This window comes from Pipistrellus kuhlii, unplaced genomic scaffold, assembly GCF_014108245.1.
Source record: "Pipistrellus kuhlii isolate mPipKuh1 unplaced genomic scaffold, mPipKuh1.p scaffold_m20_p_28, whole genome shotgun sequence".
NCBI lineage: Eukaryota > Metazoa > Chordata > Mammalia > Chiroptera > Vespertilionidae > Pipistrellus > Pipistrellus kuhlii.
The window spans coordinates 2,283,702-2,302,889 of NW_023425527.1; the positions used below are offsets into that span (position 1 = coordinate 2,283,702).

General features: G+C 43.9%; 1 protein-coding gene across 4 annotated transcripts; it reads left to right on the top strand.

Annotated features, from left to right (window-relative positions):
• Positions 1–12,936: 12,936 nt before the first annotated feature.
• On the top strand, positions 12,937–18,673 carry TMEM100 (transmembrane protein 100). 4 transcript variants are annotated; one of them, XM_036454366.2, is made up of 3 exons: positions 12,937–13,032; positions 15,767–15,939; positions 17,400–18,673. In XM_036454366.2, the coding sequence occupies exon 3, from the start codon at positions 17,465–17,467 to the stop codon at positions 17,870–17,872; it is 408 nt and encodes a 135-aa protein (XP_036310259.1). In that variant the 5' UTR covers positions 12,937–13,032; positions 15,767–15,939; positions 17,400–17,464; the 3' UTR covers positions 17,873–18,673. The 4 variants fall into 4 exon arrangements, with proteins under 4 accessions (XP_036310259.1, XP_045443302.1, XP_036310260.1 ...); XM_045587346.1 differs by lacking the exon at positions 12,937–13,032 and adding an exon at positions 13,245–13,491; XM_036454367.2 differs by lacking the exon at positions 12,937–13,032 and adding an exon at positions 14,656–15,072.
• The last annotated feature ends 515 nt before the right edge of the window (positions 18,674–19,188 follow it).

A 19,188-nucleotide genomic window follows, 5' to 3' on the forward strand; every position in this document is an offset into this window, starting at 1 on the left:
CAATGCACAGGGATAGTCTTAGTCAAACCCAGACATAAATTATGATATCACAATAATCTCATAACATGTGTGTTTATTGGGCACTGTTTGTCTTTTCAAATGATTTTCTTATATATCAATTAGCAGATGTTAAATGCATTCATAAGCATGATGCAGGCATGCATGTATTAAATGATAACGTGGCCTCATCCTGGAGCATGAGAAAATCCCTGAAACTAACAGGAATTTCCCTAAAACCCAGATATCCCAGAATGCACAGGAACAATGTTTAATCTCATCCTGTGGAGCAGGTCTCTGTCCAGGTGAGAACCATAGCCACACAGAAGAACCTGCTCTTCCCACCTCACTGTCTTAATTAATCTAAGTAGGCTTGCCTAGAGAAGGTGATCAAAGTCAAGTCCATTACACAAGTGGTCAAGCCAGGATAGCCAGGTCACAGATTCTCACACTTATTTCTTTGTATGAGAGGGAGGGAGGGAGGGAGGGACGGAGGGAGGGAGGGAGGGAGGGAGGAAGGGAAGGAAGGAGAGAGAGGGAGGGAGAAAGGAGAAGAAGAAACAGCAACTGAAACCGGTTTGGCTCAGTGGATAGAGCGTTGGCCTGCAGACTGAGGGGTCACAGGTTCGATTCTGGTCGGGGGCATGTGCCTTGGTTGCTGGCACATCCCCAGTGGGGGATGTGCGGGAGGCGGCAGGTCGATGATTCTCTCTCATCAATGTTTCTAGCTCTCTATCCCTCTCTCTTCCTTTCTGTAAAAAATCAATAAAATATTTTTTTTAAAAAAAGAAAGAGCAGGAGGAGAGAGGAGAAAAGGAAAAGATATTCCTGTCTTCAGAAAAGTATTATGGTTTTGAACTTGGAAATTATGGTTATAAATCTCACCTCTTCTGGGAAACTAGTCAGATGATCTTGAGAAATTAAACCTCATTTTTAAAATGAGGTTAATTTTTAAGAAATTATTTTGTAAATTATAAAGTACTACACAGTTGCAATATTGCTATTTATTATAATATTTCATGCAGCACTTTACTCCTTTCTCTACCCATTAATCCAACATGTCATTTAGCATCAAGCAGCCCCTTGTTTTGATCAAGGCTTTAACCAGTCACTGTGTTTAACCTTGACATTAACCACAAGGCTTTCTAGACCCAAGATAAACTGGGGAGAGCACCTGTTCCACAGATGAGTCATGACTTACATTTCCTCTATCACAATCGTCAGTGCTTTCACATATACTGCAGTCAGTGTAAAGGTATACTTAATATGGAAATTCAATTAGGTGGCCTCAACAACAACCAACAAGGAGAGTATGACACACCCTCTTCCCTCCTCTGCCATTACAGCCAACCTTGTCCTAGGCTGTCCACAGAGAGGAAGACCAGGGCAGACATCTAAAGAAAAACAATAGAAGTGAATTCCTGGGTCCTGGCCTTTGAACCTCCAAGGGCAACCCAGTGATAGAAGGCTTATCTAAGGAATGTCAAGGGAATTTTGTTTATACTTGATTTTTATATCACTCCCTGACTTCATCTGTGCACAACAGACTCCACTGTACCTGATGTTACCTGATTTCTCCACACCACTGTGAGGCTACAAGTGCTAGCACCCACCCAGCTCTGCAGAGAACAAACTGCAGCTCAGAGAAAGGGACTTAACTCAGTCAAGATCTCTCATCAAGTGAGGTCTAGAGATTGGCCCTTCATCCAGCTCAGCCTCTTGCAAATGCCTGCAGAACCCGCAGAAACTATGAGATAATAAGAGTTTGTGGTTGTAAGTTACTCAGTTTTTGGAGTAATTTTGTCATCCAGCAATAAATCACTAATACTATGCTATTGTGAAATTTCTTCCCTGTGATTCTTCGTGTCCATTTCTGTTGAGAACAGCCCGAGCAGTGGAGTCCTGGGCTAAAAGATAAGTATGTGTTTGGCTTCACTGGTTGAATGGATTTACTCTCCTACCGACACTACAATAAAGAACTGGATGCATCACATCTTCATCCATTTGTTTATACTTTGCCTCTCTTACATTTTAGTCATCTGGTTGCTTTGAAAGCATATATTTAGAAAAGGGAAGCAGCAGCAGAACTTAGGATGTGATCGGGCAGAGCAGGCTAGAGGTTGGAGAAGAAATTAGAGTGGAAAAATAAGATTTATATATGGGCTTGAAACAGGCAAAGAAACAGAAAATAAATTCTCAAGGCAGTGTTCTGAAGACGAGGAAACCAGACTAGAGAGTGGGCGTTTAGCTATTCTCCAAACATTATGCTCTGAGTTTTGCATGAATAATCTCATTTGATCCTCACAACAATCCAATAAAGCAAGTACCATTATTATTTCTATTTTTCAGATAAAGAAAGGATCTGAGATCAAACTCTAGAACCTTCTCAATACACCATTATTCTCTACTCCCTGGCACACCATAATCTTTCAATACCAGATTTGTGAATAAAAAAATGTCTTATCAGCAATTGAGCAACACTGGGTCAAGAGTTGAAGCTAAAGCAAGGAGTCAATAGTTTTGAGAAACTAGGATAACTACTAAATCTTTTGGTATCAGAAGCCAGGTATTCTTATCACTACCTCCATATATTTGTAGCATTTTACAATCCTATTGTGAACATGGGGCTGCCTTGGGACCTTGATTGAATCTTTTGCCACCAGAGCTAATGCTCCCATCCTCAGCCTCCTTGAGTGTCCTGTGTGGAAAATTCAAGACTCAGAACATCAGTCAGCCTCTGCCCAAAACTGAGGCAGGGTGTGACCAATGTGCATAGCAGGGAAGCTTAACACACTTCAGGGGTAATCAAAGAAGTCTTCTTGCAGGTGGTGACTTGATAAGGCCAGGACCAGCAGAGGAGTTAGTCATGTAAAGGGAGAAAGGAAGAGCAGTCAGGGATACTCTCAGAGGGTATCATGGCTGAATGATGATAGGTCCTGGAGAAAGCTCGCCTTCAGCCTCTCCACTTCCACTGGGTTATTGTAAGGCTAAAATGAAATAAATTCTTAAGGGGATTTACTAGTTGCAAAACTATGTCCAAGCAATGAGGCTCATAATTCTGACATCCACAGGACTCAAATTTAGGAGCAGAGAATCAAATGTTCAGGTTCTAATTGAGCAGAAATGCTTCCCTTCAATCTATAAGCACTATGAGGGTCATGTATAAGCAATACTATTATAATGAAACTCTTCCTCCTCATCATCATAAGAACTATCTTCCCTGAAGACAGTGTAGCACTGAGGATAAGGACTTGAACTCTAGAGACAAAGTTCCTGGATTTGAAATACATCTTTACTGCTTATGATCTGTGTGTTTCCATACAAGTCAACTTCTCCATGCCTCAGTTTCCTCATCAACAAAATGGGAAGAATAATGCTACACCCCTTAAGGTAGTATTAAAATTAATTAACTCACCAGGTATAAAGCCCTTTATTTCAGTGACTGGTATTCAATATATTACCTAGCAGTACTATTATCTATCTTAAAATTTATTTTAAGTTCATTTTAAAAATTAATTTTCCTAGCTTATATATGTCTTGAGTTTGTGTGATGTACAGAACTACTCAACCTACACACAAAAATCAGTTTAAATGGGACAGTAATAGAGAAATAGCTGTTTACCTCATGAGTGAAATTGCAAACACTGAGAGAGAATGAGTTGACACAGAAATTTTCACTCGGCCATATCTGGCAGGAGCCTACCCCTTCCATATTCACGTACCTAGCAATGCTTTGTTTCCTCAGTCAGAAGTTATGTTCAGTGTATCCACATCCAAATGTCTGCATTTCATAAATAGCCCTGATGCTATCTAGCTCACTGTTATAGGGCCAACTGGTGTTTGCCTAGTGCTCTGATGTACACAAAGACTATAAGAAAGAACTTTGGAAGGAGAGGGATATACACTGAATGGCCAGATTGTGGTCATAATAATCTCTGAAAGCATAATAATCTGGCCACTCAGTGTATATCCTATATAATAAAAGGCTAATATGCAAATTGTTCCCTTAACCAGGAGTTTGACCAGTAGGCAGTCTGGCCAACTGCTCATGTCCCCTCCCTCTGGCCAGGCTGGCTGAACCCCACCCATGCACGAATTCATGCACCAGGCCTCATATATAAATATAAATATAAATATAAATATAAATATAAATATAAATATAAATATAAATATAAATATAAATATAAATATAAATATAAATATAAATATAAATATAAATATAAATATAAATATATATACTGAGTGGCCATAATCTGGCCACTCAGTATATAGATGTGACCTGGGTGCTTATACAGGAATCTGTTACATGAATGCAAGTCACACAGCTGTGTGGCCGCTCCTTTCTGGATGGCATGGTCCGGAGGAGAGAAGCCCAGAGGAAATGCGCACTCCATGGGACAGGAGCCTCCTGGCAGCCTCTGGGAAGCCTGTTTGCTTCTCCAAAACCTGTCAAAATTCTCCCTCCCAAAGCCTTGTTGGTACAGCAGGACCTGCTTCCTGTTCCCAGAGAGATTCACCCTTGGACTTTCCTATCAGTCTTCCCTAAAGTTGGCTGCTCCTGTGTCCTGTCCCATAAACTGTGAACCGAGGTCTCGGACTTACGTCACGTCATGTCAGCCACAGCGGAGTAAGGCTCCGCAGGTGGCAGTCCTGGCTCCTGCTGCCTCACTTCCAAATTCAAGTTGTTGTTTATGAAACGATCGGGCTGCTTCGTGCACTGGCTCTGGATCTGCGAGAGTGGAAATTAGGTGCGCAGCCACCGCAGAGCTAGGACCTCTGACTGGAGCCGCAGAAAACCTTTGCACCGCAGACAGTCTCTAAGCCAGATGCCCGTGACTCTCTTCACAGGGAAATAGATGAATATCCACAGTAAAAGGTCAATGGCTTTGCTGACAGATGCTGCACCGGGAGTACTTTTTTATTTTTTTTCAAAAGAGGCTTCCTACAGCTGTCCTGGTAGCTTGGATTGTAGTGTTAATTATTGCTCCAACTTGTCTTGTCTACGTTCTCTGATATTATAAGCTCAAATAGGACTTTTTAAAATAGAATAAAAGGAAAAAATAGTAAAGGCTCTAGAGACAGAATCCTGAGAACTGACAAATGGGACTCTCAGAGGTCAGAAAGGCCACCAAAAAGGAAAGAAGATTGAAATAAGTTTCCTGACTTCCAGTTCATGGCTGTTTTCATTGCACAACCAGAGTGGGGCATCATAAATGTTAATTTTGTTATGGAATTGATCCAAAGCCTGACCCTAGGACCCTAGGGAAAAAAAGATCAAGTCATATCAGTGCTGTCAAGAAAATTTTCCAAGCTCAATGTAACTTAGGAAATAAATAGCAAGAAATAAGGCCAGGGAGAGAGGTTCCCCAGAGACTACGGAGCCCATTAAACTGGAAGTCACGCACAGTTATCAATGGCAGATCTGCTGACCAGCTGCAAGTGCCCACTGCCTTTCAACGTGAACTTGATGCCCCTCAGTGTGCACGATGAGAAAAACATTGTGTTCTCATTCCCTTTGGGTCATGTTAGCAAGTTTTACAATTGTTTTTACAAAGACAATGCCCAGTTCCTGTAAGCATGTCAAACTCACGGCCAGTGGGCTACATTCCTTATTTATTTGGCCCATGTTAGCCTTTGAGTTTGACATGCTTGCTGTAGAGTGTATTTCAGTAAATAATAAGGATACAGCAAGGTATCACCTTGTGCATGAGATAAACATTTTTATCTAGCAGAAGAGTGCAGGAAATTTGTTCTCTTCATTGACATGATCAACCTACAATAAGTTCATAAATTAAATAGTTCTATTTTGAGCTCAGTTCGCTGAGGAAATGGTTCCATTTCCCATTACTCACCCACATGGTGGACCTCAAAGACTTTCTGTGTCAATAAAAATGCTTTCAGTGTCTTGAGCTGCAATCGGTGGACCACCATAGTGATTTTGGGGAAGAGTAAATGCCTATTTTTTTTCTGGCAAAATCATTTCAAAATCCAAGAGTTTATTTCCAGTTGAGTAGAAATGGAAAGTCTGCACGTAATCTGAACGCAGACACAACATTGCATGGGGATTAGGAGGGTAAACTTTGGAGTCAAATAGGCTTTGGTTCTTTCCCAAATGGAGACTTTCCAAGGCAGGTCCCTTAATCTCTTTCTTTCTAATGGGACTACCTGGCACTACCTCTTGGGTTATTTGTGAGTATTAAGTAAAATAATAAATCTATAAAAGATGTATGGCCAAAGTCAATACTCAATAAGGCTGCTGCTCCAGGTCTCCATAGTCATGTACCTACTGCGGCCTTCACGCCCATCACCCAAAGCAACTCGAAGCATCCCACAGCCTCCAGCACTTCTGTAGCAGCACAAGAAGGTCCCTAAGGCTGTAACCTAGTTATCTACGATCTCCCCCAGGAATTTGGAGACACAGAGCTAACTCAGATGTTCCTTCTCTTTGGCAATGTCATCTCCTGCAAGGTGTTTACGGATCAGGCCACCAAACAGAGCAAATATTTTGGCATCATGAGTTTTGACAACCTGGCCAGCTCACAGACCACCATCCAGGACGGGCATGCCTTTCAGATCAGCATGAAGAAGCTGAAAGTGCAGCTGAAGCGGCCCAGAGACCTGGGACACCCCTACTGACCACACCCACAGCTGCCAGGGGGGGTGGGCTTGGCCCAAGGTGAGGGTTCTTTCACCCCAGGAGGGTTTTTCCCATTTCCAACTGATCCAGGACTTTTCCATAAATTAACCCCTTCCCCAAATATGAAATGCTTCTGAGGAGGTCACCATTTCCTCCTGGGAGATCTCCTTTCTCCCTTTACCCCCCATGACCTTGGTGGCTTCCCAACATAAATCACAACTTTTCATATATTTATGAAAAAGAATTTTTTTTAAAAATGTTGATTTTTCTGATCAGTACAAAGAAGAACAATGGGGGTGGGTGGGAATCAAACAATGGGTTTTTGTGTCCTAGCTGGGGCTGGGAGGAAGATCCCAAAATGTGTTGATCAACCCGGAAAAAAAAGAAAAACACATAATAAGAGAAAAGAAAATTCTTTGGACCAACTTGTTTTGATATTCCTGAGTTTGACAATCATTCCAAGTCATCATCTAGTGTGCCTGTATCCTGTGTGTCTGCATGTGAAAATGTGTGCTCCAGGGCTGAGAGGGGGCCTCATCTGTGGCTCGGATGCCCCCAAGCTTCCGCCAGGCCTGGCTTGTAGTGGCGTGTGTCCTGGTCCATGTTTACTGGCTGTAAATACCATTTTTATACTTTGCACCGAAGATCTGCATGATTTGTACAATGTACTTCATTTCTGCTAGTAAGTTCATGAAGCTTCAATTTGCAAAACCAATTTTTGGGAACAAACCAACACACACACACACACACACACACACACACACACACACGGCAAGAGAAGGATTTAGGGCAGTGGTCGGCAAACTCATTAGTCAACAGAGCCAAATATCAACAGTACAACGATTGAAGTTTCTTTTGAGAGCCAAATTTTTTAAACTTCAACTTCTTCTTATGCCACTTCTTCAAAATAGACTTGCCCAGGGTGTGGTATTTTTGTGGAAGGGCCACACTCAAGGGGCCAAAGAGCCACATGTGGCTTGCAAGCTGCAGTTTGCCAACCAGGGACTTAGGGGAAACAGTAGGTTGGTGAATTTTGTGGCTGGAGAGATCCTTGCCCCTGGGGTGTGTTGTGTTCTGGGTGAGAAGCTGCAAGCATCATTTTCTGTCTAAAAAACCTCTCTTTGGTTTTAAATATATATATAAAAAGTTGCTTTAATAAAAGTTTCACATGTTACAAAAATATTCAATAAATACTTATGTTTGTTAATTAGAAGGAACCTCTGGCTAGATCTACATGGTATCTATCCGCCATTCAAAGAATTCCAGAAAAATAAATAATTGAATGTTTAATGAAATTGAATAATTAATGTACATAGCACTAAACATCTGAATGTTTTGAAATCATCCATTGGAATAATCATCTGAGTTTTCAGGTTTATATCTGCCTTCAATGCAGAGTCATTCTCTCAATTATTTGTTCATTTACTTGGCAAAGACTTTCTATAAACACACACACAATTGGTGATATTATCCTTCAGGGACTTATGGGGGACTTTCCAGTCAATGTGATCTTGGTAAAGTGCAATAGGAAGACGTGTTTAAGTTGCATGAGGCCCCAAACGACAATTCTAAAGAAATCTATAGCGGATTTGTATTGCCTCTTTTTAAAATTATTAACTCATGGGGCAATATAAAATTAGTTATTGGCAAGACAAAGGCTGCTTTTCCACAGGTAAAATGGGGAAATTGGAACTTTCTTTATGTTCTCTTCAGCATGAGCAGTATCTTGGAGCAGTGATTCATGGGAAGAGAAAACATTTTCATTCCCAGAAAACATCTCCGGAGTGCTTTTTTCTACTCTAGGCACTGTATAGAAAGAATTACATAGCTATGTTCTTATTTTCAAGGAGTTTAAAATGGAACTTTAAAATTGAATCAATATATTCTTTGCACAGTCAGTACAATTAAAGGTTCAAATTAGAATGCTTAAAATATTTATGTTCTTGTCTATGCAAACAGTTAGCAATCTCAAATCTCCTGTGTATACTGCACCTGTGTCTGCAATCGTCTACAGACACACAGAGTGAAGTGAATTATAAATTCATTCATAAGTGGGAGATTCGCTTGTGAGCCTATGACAGCATTATTTGGCAAGTCAGACAATGCTTCACACACTGGCAGTTGGGTAGTAACACCACCACTTTCTCTAGTATTTTGCCTCTTCAATGGAGAAGTGGATACCTATGCTAACAAAATCAAGTTCATGACCTCCACTGATACCTGTTCCTTGTCCTGGCCTTCTATTTCTGCTGACAGTATCACTAAGTTATTCATCACTGAGGCTTTAAAACCTTACAAACCCCCCTTCCTTGGTCTCCACCCTTTTGACATTCATTGCCAATGTTTGCTGAATCCCCCACTGCAGTGACCTCCAACTGCTAGGGTCGCTGAAAGAGGAACACACAGGCCAAAGTGGTAAGGGATTATAAGTTTAATAGATCATCTGGATACCAGATGGGCTGAGCCCCAAAATGGTGCCAGCCCCCAAAGACAGGGAGGCAGAAGTTTCTAAAGGACTCTAGGTGGTTTTTTTTTTTTTTGGTTTTTTTTTTTTTTTTTTTTTTTTTTCTGGGCAGAGGCTTGTCTGTGAAGGTCTGGATTCTGGGAAACTCCGAAGGGGAGAGATAATGGTCTTAGCAAGTGGAATGCGGTCTAAGAAAGTAGAATGTCCATTGTGAAGTGGCCTAAAGGTCAGTTCCAAGGGGAGGGGATATCTATTCCATTATTTGAGCAGACTTAACACCAACCTGCATGCATGACTCAATATCAGGCCCTGACTCCTCTCACCTAGACAAAGGTTTTCTAACTGATGGCTTTCCCAACTGTATTGTCTGCCTTTCCCTTTTGACTTTCCCATAGTGCATTTCAACACTCGAATGCCAGGCTACTTTTGATAATGCACAGAGCTGACTATCATGTCATGTTGCTCAAAACTACAATGGTTTCCAAATAAATTCCAAACTCAATGTCAAGGCAATCATCTCACCATAAACCATTTCCAGTCTTATTTTGACTGCTCTGCCTGCCCCTTGAGATCTAGGATTCAGCCACGTAGGCTGTTCAAAGCTCTGTGCCAAAGGACTGGCACTTTTCTGAGCTATGTTTATATATAGGCTGTCCCTTCACCTAGAATCACCTTCTCTTCTTTCCTACTCATACCGACTAATGCTGGTCTGCCATGAAGCTTTCCTTCCCACCAAGAACAGATTTGATCTTCCCTGGGCCTCCTGGAACAGTTGGTTATTCCTCCAGCAGAAAGATGGTAGACATTGGTGGCCCATGGCTTTCCTGTCCTAGACTGTAAGCTCCCTGAGAGCAGAGATCTTGCTTGTTTACTATTTTCTATCTACTGAGCGAGAGCTTTGGACAAGTTTCTGGTGCCTGGAAGGAGTACAATAAATATCAGTGGAACCAAAATGTTCCTGGGAGCTGAGGAATGGCCTGGGTGACTTCTGAAATGTCCCTACAGCCATGGCACCGCCCACAGACTCCATTGGTACCTGGCTTGTGTCTCAAATCTGCTTAGTAATACAGCTCTACTATTATACAATTCCCAGATGTCTATGGGCAACATCAGGGTTCATCATCCTAGAAGCCTAGAAGCAAGTGGGACCCCCTTTTCAGAATGCTTTTCCAAGAGTAAGCCCAGTGAGAATATGTCATCCTCCACCCAAGAAAATGGGCTGTAGGCTAAAATTAGGATATTCTAGTAACACTTAATCTAATAAAAATGAATAAGCAACAGAGACCTCATAATACAACATAGAAGAGGCCCCTGGACTTGAACCCTGGCTTTGCCTCTTGCCCTAGTAGTGGATCCCAGGCAAGTATTGAACCCTGCTGAGTTATGGTTTCTTCATAAGTAAAATTAAAATACAAATATTGGAGATAGAGCTGTATTGCGGGTGATGCCCGTTAGACGTTTGATCGGTGTTACATGGTTCCTTTCCTCTTCAAACTGAGCCTGTGGGCTGGGTCAACTCAGAATGAAGGAGCCCAGGCCCTGGAGTTAAACCTGGGGACAGTGACATCTTCTCCAACCCAGTTCTTTCTCCAAAAGATGGAAACAGCAAAAACTATTGGTTGTGAAAATATACTGGATGTTCCTCTTACCCAAGCGCAGAGCTTAAAATCTATGGTTTCAACTGCATTTTTGATTATTTGGGAGAGGGCCAGTACTGATATACCCACCCTGTGTGAGTCATTTGAAGACCAGCGCTAGAAAACTGGGATCAGGTCTGAGGTTTATTCTGCTCGACGAATGTGGAATAAAGAAAAGCTAACTGACTCTTGCAGAATGGCATAGGTCACTAGTGTTTTACATGAGGCAGGGCAGTCCCAAATCGCCCAGCACTGAATTGATGATGAAACCAAGAAATGATGTGTTGATGAGGAGTCGACTGAGGTCACACGATGTGCACATCACTTTATGGACAGAGCAGGGACATTGTCACCAGAGGCCAATGGGAGGTCGAAATGCATCCTATGAGATATTAAGAGTAGCAAACGGGTCAGTCATGGTTGTCTTTTCTCTTTCCTTCCTGGGAAAAGACAAGTGTGGTGGGCTTCCTACAGGCCCGTGAGTTCATGACTCCCTAGCCCGCTGGGGGAGGCTGACTCAATGCCACACCCTTATCTTGGGAAATTGTCAGCCCAATTTGCTATAACTCTTTTATCGCTGATCTTCCTCATCTTCAAAGAATAATGTACATAAATGTAAAGGATTATGCAAACTGTTTGGAAATGTATCAGGAGCGTAGCACTGTCAAGCAGAGGTTCAGTTTTGAAACAAGAAAATCAATTCATCTCATCTGAGGCCAGAATGACAGTTTTTGTTGAAGTGAGAGATGACTTACTTAGCCCGCCCAAAGGTCCCACTGTGTCCTTTGATTTCAGTGACTCTTTTTGTTGTTTTGTTTTATGTCATCTTTCATGGTGACTCAGAACAAAACGGGTAAGAGAATGGTGACCCGGATGTGCACCTAAAAGATGTATGTTTTCCTGTCTAGAGACACATGGATTTTATGAGTTTCTGGAACCTGGAAGTTGACCAGAAAATAGTAAAATACATTTTATACCTAAGGTATACCTATTGTTCCTCTTGGTACTACCAGATCTCTCTTTAACATCCTAGATCTCAAAGCAAAGTGCCTCAGGGAGGGGAGCAATAATAGCATGACTGCTCTCCAAAATGAAAACACAAGCGCAGATCACTTTCCCAAATGTCCGTGGTTTCAGAACATAAATGCAGACACACCCTGAAAAGAAGCCCTGGAACGGACAACCCTGGCCAGCTGCCTGCATCTCACTGAGTCCAATTGGGCTGGGAGAGGGCTGAGATCAAAGGCACACAGAGGCGGGCCAGGGGGCAGGAGGACCTGGCCCCTTCAGGGCTGCTGGAAAGGGGCCCACCCAACCACACCAAGCGAAAGCAAACCGAAAGTCCGTGGGAGCCGGTAATCGAATGCACATGGCATTGCTCCTCACAAAGTGTGTTTCCCAGAGGAGCAGTTTTCAGGTCTTCAAAAGCATATGGCTCCGGGGCAAAATCAGAATGTCTACCTTTGGGACTAGAAGGTAAATTAGCTTCTGCTGAAGGGAAATAGGCCCAATCTCCTCTTTGTCATGGTTTTTGCCATGTCCCTGCCCCCTTACCCGTTTATCTCCCCTCCCCTAAACAACTCTGTTTCTAAGTAAACCGAGGTTTTCCCAGTTTGCAGGAGTTCTCTCTGGAAGAGCAAGTGTCCCAGGTTCTGTTGTTTATGGTGTCTTAGGTGGAAGGTGGTCTAGTCTGTTTCCATCCTTATCTGCTGGCTGTCCTCTGATGAGGAGCAGATAAAACTGCTCCTCTGCTGCTAGGGAGACTGTCCACAAAAAACAACAAATGCCCTTTTCACCATTAACCCTTCTCATTCTCCACTCCTCTTATTACTCACGGGTTTCAGGGAAAGAGACTTATTTACCGCCCCACTCCCCATCCTCCACACGTGTTCCGAACCCACACCCACCTAGAAGTCCAGGAGGGGAATGATAAAACCTTTTCTGCAGGTCCCAGGTATTACAGAGGGAGAGTAACAGGATGGGGCTGTGGAAAAGGGAAAACCTGAGAAAACGAAAGCTTGGAAAGAGAACAGAGAGAGAGAAAAACAAAGAACATTCTTTTCAAACTTGGTTCCCTCCTTTTAAAAAATATGCATCGCATTCTCCTAGAGGGAACTAGAACACAGTACAGCAGCCCTGGAAGAGATTTCCTCTCGCCAATTTCTCTCCGCTCCCTTAACTGTGTTTAAGCCTGAGTACTTTGTTCACGGTCCCTAGGGCAGTGATTTGCATCTCCCTGGCTGGGCTGCTGCTGGCCAGGGCTGGCAGCTGTCTCAGTTCCATTCTGGCTGGGAAAGGTAAGGATCTTTGCCTTGCTCTTTGAAAGGTCTGGGAGAGAACTGCTGAATGCCTAAGGAGGGGTGAAGAGAGGGGGTCAGGGATGGAACCTGTGGATTGGAAACTTTCTGAGAAGTTGTCCAAATGTCAAGGGATCTTCGGGAGCCTTGTGCTTAAAAAAAAAAAAAAAAAAAAAAAGCCAGAAAGCTCTGCTCTCCCTTCTGAAAGCAGGCTTGCAGAGAAGGCTGGCTGCATTAGGGATGAGGTTTTTCACTGGGAGGGGGACTGGAGGTGGGGGCAGGTGTCCCTTTAGAAGTTCCCAGGAGTGTTTGATATCCCATTGGCACAGAGTAGAAAAAAGGGGCGGGGGTGCATTCAAAGGCATCAGGCGCCCCACTGGGAATTGGCTTTGGATTTCTGTCTAAAGAGGTTAAAACTGCGTGTGCTCCCACGCTGGAGTGGTACTGCTTATCCTTCAGGTGCCATTTCTGCTTGATCCCACGGCTTCCGACTTGTGTGTGTTTATCACTGCAAATCCCCAATTATCTGCTCAGGCTCTGGAGATGGGCAGCTGTGCGTCTAGGCAGGAGAAGGAGGGGGAATATGACACCTGAGGTCTAAGAGGCTGAAGAAAGCTCTGCTGTTACAAGCAGTGACAGACCTGCCTGCAGGCTCCAGGGCTCAGGGATATGCTCCCTGCCCCTCACTGTAGACTGGGCTGCAGGCTCCCCAGGGGAAGAGGCAGCTCTGGCTTCTCTCTGGATGGTTCGTGTACCTTTGACTTTGGTAATGGGGCAATGTGAGCTTCCGCAGGAGAAGGTGATAGTCTGACCTTCAGTGGGTTTATCGGGCTGGTTAGGGGAAGGCAGCCCAGGCTAGGAAGTAGACAGGAATTGCCCCCAAAGGCCAGTTTGCAGTGGGCAGACTGCTGGTTTTATAAGAGAGTCTCCAGAAACTCTAATTTATGTAGCCAGTGACCCCTCTACCCCCTCCCCGAACAATGATGGCCAGTGCTGACCTGGCTGGCTCCAGGTATTCCTTATCTTCAGCTATAAGTATTCCTTATCTTCAACACCATGCCACAGCCTCTTCCTGGGTGAGGGTGGGGGCAGTGGAGGCCCTCCAGGGACTCATCCTCCCCAGCAGGCTGGGACCCCTCCCCTAGGCCTCTTCAGGGACTTGTCAACTTTATGTTTCAAAATGAAGGAGCCCAAGTCCTCCCTGGCTCCATTCTAGAGAGAAAAGACCCTGGTCCCTCCCCCTTTGTGACAAAATCGGCAAGGTGCTGTTGCTGGAAGGAGCAGAGGTGAGATGCCCCTTTGTGCCCACACCCTCTGCCAGCAGTTAGAGAATCTAACATCGGAGATTTGAAAAAAGGGGGAATATTTCCAGAGATTTAATCTAGGTGGGTAGATTGGCAAGATTTGTTAAAAAGAAGTTATCGAAACTTGTATAGATTAAAAAATGAAGGATGGATAAGTTTTAGCTGTACAAGTATAGAGGCCAGCTTATAAGAGTCTCCCAGTATTATCCTTTTTGTTTTTTAACCTCAAAATGATAACCTGGAGCTTTAAGATGAAAACAGCTTGTCTAATAAAGTATAAACCGATAAGGCCATTGAGGGAGAGGGGTGAGAAGTGCGTCTTTAACTTCATTGTTTGAGAGGGTGAGGTGTTATGCCCTAGGTGTCTGAATGTTTAAAATATCTTGCTTCTTAAAGAAGCCACAAATCCTCACAGGGCAGGACCCTGTGACAGACCCATGAATCAGAATATACCTTTAACAACCCCTCACCCCCTCCCCTTGTGAATTTTATGCTCATTAAAGACTAGGGTTCAAGCCAACGAGTTCTCTCTTTCTGTGTGACCTTTGTCAGATTACTTACCCTCTCTGGGCCTCATTGATAAACTATCGGTAAACTCAGGTATAAACTCACTAGTAAGCCAGGGAGCAGATGTGTTCATGCGGGCGTGCTGCCCGTTTCCAGCCCATAGGAGAAGCTCTGCAAATGACAGTGATGACGATAATGTCAACACGGCCAGAGTGACCTCCTCCCAGAGGTAGTAAGTCATCACGTGGAGACCGAGATAGTGGCTAGTTTTCCCTCTTAGGGCAAACATCTGTATCTCCCACTGCATTTCTAAACGAATTAACAACAATCAAGAGGGTTTAAGCTGCCCATGGCCTGCACACACAAGTCAAGGAAGATCACTGGGGAACTAGGAACCCAGATTGGTTTGCTGGCTGAGAGGCTGAATTCAGCTGCCCGAGGACTCTGCAGCTGCTCCTGCCACCCTACAGGGTCTGTCCCCTCCGCTGGGTTTGCAAAGGGCAAAGCGGGATCAGGGGTTTTCTTATGAAAATGCCTGAAGCGCCCGAGGCAGGCCTGGCTGAGGAAAACATGAGTAATGCAGCCACAGTCCACTGAGTCAGTGCTGGGAGAGAAATAAAGTAAAAGCTGGCTCCTGTCTCTAGGGACTGGGGAAGGATTCGCACTTATCATGTCACTGAGGGGGAGGGGGAGAGAGAGAAGGGGGGGGTCAAAGTCAAAATCCGAATCAGCTGGCAAGGAAAAGAAAAAAGTGAGGGGGGAAAATGACAGGGAGGAGCCATCAGAGGGGGAGGAAATAAAAGGAGAGAGGGGGAAAGACAAGCGTCATTTAGGAACAGAGGTAGAATGAAAGGAAGAAAGAACTCTAGGATCCGAAACTGGCCATATAATTCAAGATTTTTGTTTCTTTCCTTTTTCCCCAGAGAAGATTTGTTTCAGTGACGGACATGCTGTCACGGGCTCTTTTCCCAGAAGCTGACCAGAAGAAGCTGAGGCTCTGAGGTTTCTCCCAGCCCCCGCCCCCACCCACCCACCACCACCACCAACGAAGTAGAGTGGTTTCCCTGCTAATGGATTGCTTCTCCCTGAGAAACGGGTAAGTAGTTTGGGGACAGATCTTCATTTTCAGTTTAGGTTGCATCTCAGCTTTGGGGTGAAGATTTTTTTTTTTTTTCTTTCAGAGATAATCTCAAAAATCCTTTTACTGGCTCAGCCAATATTTAGGGTGTCATTGGACAGCAGTAATTAATTTGTGACTAAAATTTTTATGCAAATAGAGAACTCTCATAGATTTAGCTTCACTGCTCAGGGTTTGATTTGAACTTGAATTTGTTCTCAGTGAGAGCTTAATATGACCCAAGTATTAATATTAATCATTGAAACAGCCTCCGTAATCTGCATAACTTAGCTCCTAGCCAGCTTCTGATGGACAAAGAGGAATGACTTAATGTGTCCGAGCAGCAGAAAAGAGTTTACGCTTATTTCTCACAGACAGCATTTCAGCCAGATGCTTTTGATGGAGTCTTGGGTTCTGTGCAGAAATATTCAGATTCAAAATATTTACAGATGTGCATCGTGTGGGGACAAAATGAACTTGTAAAACTTTCCTAAAAACCTAGCTTCCCCTCCCCTTCCCCTTTCACATGGATGGGAGAATATTGCCACATTTGAGATCCACACATCTTAGCCTTGTTGTCACTAAAATTTTACGGAACCGCATCCACACCCAAGTCCTAGGACACATGGTGCCCCGTGCTTAGTAGTCACACAAGAAAGACTGGCTGACTGTCTGGCTGATGTAGAAGGACCTCATTGGTACGCTGGCTTCTGGTCTTGACATTGGTTCAGTGGGCAGTGAATGGGTGAGTTTGGAAAGAATGCCTGTTATGCCCGGAAACATTGGCAGGGTCTGAGTTGCTATGAGCCGTGGAAAGAACTGTGCGGAGTATTGTTTATAAAGTAGCCTCCTTGAGGGAGGCCTCTGGATTCGGAAGGAGGTTCTCCGGTGTGCTTAGAGGAAAGAGAAGCAATAGGCAAGGAGGAAAGGCTAGTCAAACATCAGTCCACCGCCAGGGTCTATTAAACACTGCAAAGTGCTTCCTGCTTTTTACATCTTTGTTTCTTTATGGTGATCTGTTTTATCTTGCTTTCTACCAATGCAAAAAGAATACAAAGAATTAGAAATAGTGCTGAAACCGGTTTGTCTCGTGGATAGAGCGTCAGCCTGACTGAAAGGTCCCAGGTTCGATTCTGGTCAAGGGCATGTACATTGGTTATGGGCACATCCCTGGTAGGGGGTGTGCAGAGGGCAGCTGGTCGATGTTTCTCTCTCATCAAAATTTCTAGCTCTCTATTCCTCTCCCTTCCTCTCTGTAAAAAATCAATAAAATATATTTTTAAAAAATAATAATTAGAAATAGAAATTTGGGTTTCTTTCCACGTGCATTCCCCCCTGCAGAAAAGGACACAGCGGTGTCTCCGCAGCTCTTTCTGTTCCTTGCAGGGGTCGCTGTCCTGCATTTATTTCTCTGACATCTCCCGTCTTTCCCTCCACAGCCTCCACCCTGGTGAGAGCCCCAAGGTCTAGTCTGTGAACTCAGCTGGGAAACACCGCTGTAAAAATGACCACTGAAGAGCCTGTCAAGGAGATTCTGGGAACCCCAACACCTCCCAAGCCGGGAACAACGGAGAAGAGCCCCAAGAGTGAAGTCGTAATCACCACGGTCCCTGTGGTCAGCGAGATCCAGCTGATGGCCGCCACCGGGGGCGCTGAGCTCTCCTGCTACCGCTGCATCATCCCCTTCGCCGTGGTGATCCTCATCACCGGGATAGTGGTCACAGCCGTGGCTTACAGCTTCAACTCCCACGGCTCCATCATCTCCATCTTGGGCCTGGTCCTTCTCTCCTCGGGACTCTTCTTGCTGGCCTCCAGCGCCTTGTGCTGGAAGCTGAGACAGAGGCACAAGAAAGGCAGGCGACGCGAGAGCCAGACAGCGCTCATGGCAAATCGGAGGAGCTTGTTTGCTTAGGACTGAAAGAGACCGAGTGAGGCCCGAGGCTGCGCATCCTGCCTCCCCTGCGTCAACCAGTGCACCCCCAACTCCTGTGGGAGAGGTCGGACTTGGCACAGGAGCGGACGAGGGGAATTGGAGTGGGTGGAGGAGGGGTGGGGGGCAGATCCTCATGTGGGAGAAATGACTTGTATCTTCTCTAATGACAAACTTAACTCTAAGGGCTATTTCTCAGATTGCAGAATAAGCTTTTTCTCCACATTAAACCTTGTCAGGGTCATGGGAGGTGTGCAGCATGAGACAGCATTTGGTTCACCTTGGAAAGGAGCCAAGAAAAGACGGGAAAACAATTGGATGGTTCTGGCACACAACCCACAACCTAGGTATGTGACCCGTCTCCCTGTGAAATAACCCACAGGCATAAGAAGCTGTATCGCAAACATGTGCTGCCGAGAGTCTCCATGGCCTTGGACTTGGCATACTTCTATGAAATTCTGTGATAACTTGTTTTTTCAATAAGTTGATTGTCTGGCACCTGTTTTACTTGTTTTTCAGTAACTCATGACTGACTGGTGGTACTTTCTCTTGAAGAATAAACTAATGTTTTTTATGTTTTAACGTTGGACAATGTTAGATGATTATAGTGATGTATCCAAAGTAAGAAAGAGGTGAAAGGTAAAACTACTAGATGACATAGGATAGGGGATTAAATTAATATTAAAATAACCCAATATAGCACTTTTGATGATTTTTATATAAAAGTTTAATGTACATTTTATTCGAAATAATAAATACTCATTGCTGCTGACACTTCTTAAATGGCTGTTTCGGTTGCCCATCTCCCCTTGCCTCATCAACAAGTGTCTCTACTCTATTTCTCACAAGTGGGCATGTTGCTTCCTCCTAACTCAACTAGAAGATTTTTTTATATTATCTTATTATTATAATTTAATCCTTAGCCAAAGACACCTTTTTTATTATTATTATTATTATTATTATTGATTTGAAAGAAAGAGGAAAGGAGAGGGAGAGAGAGAGAGAGAGAAACATCAATCGGTTGCCTCCTCTAAGCACCCAAACTGGAGGTCGAACCCTTAACCTAGGTATGTGCCCCGACTGGGAGAAGACCCTGCAATGCTTTGGTGTACAAGACAATGCTCCAAACTACAGGGGAAACCCAGCCAAGGCAAGGATTTTAATTTTTATACATCCTTTTTTTCATTACTTCTATAGAATACTGTTAATTATTTTTACTAGATAGCAAAAATTTTTATGCCAATACAATTAGGAAATCAATGCCTGGAATTTTATAATGTGTTGTTCAATGCACGTTG

Coding starts and splice junctions, on each gene's coding strand:
- TMEM100 (XM_036454366.2), top strand. CDS start 17,465: ATGACCACTGAAGAGCCTGTCAAGGAGATTCTGGGAACCCCAACACCT.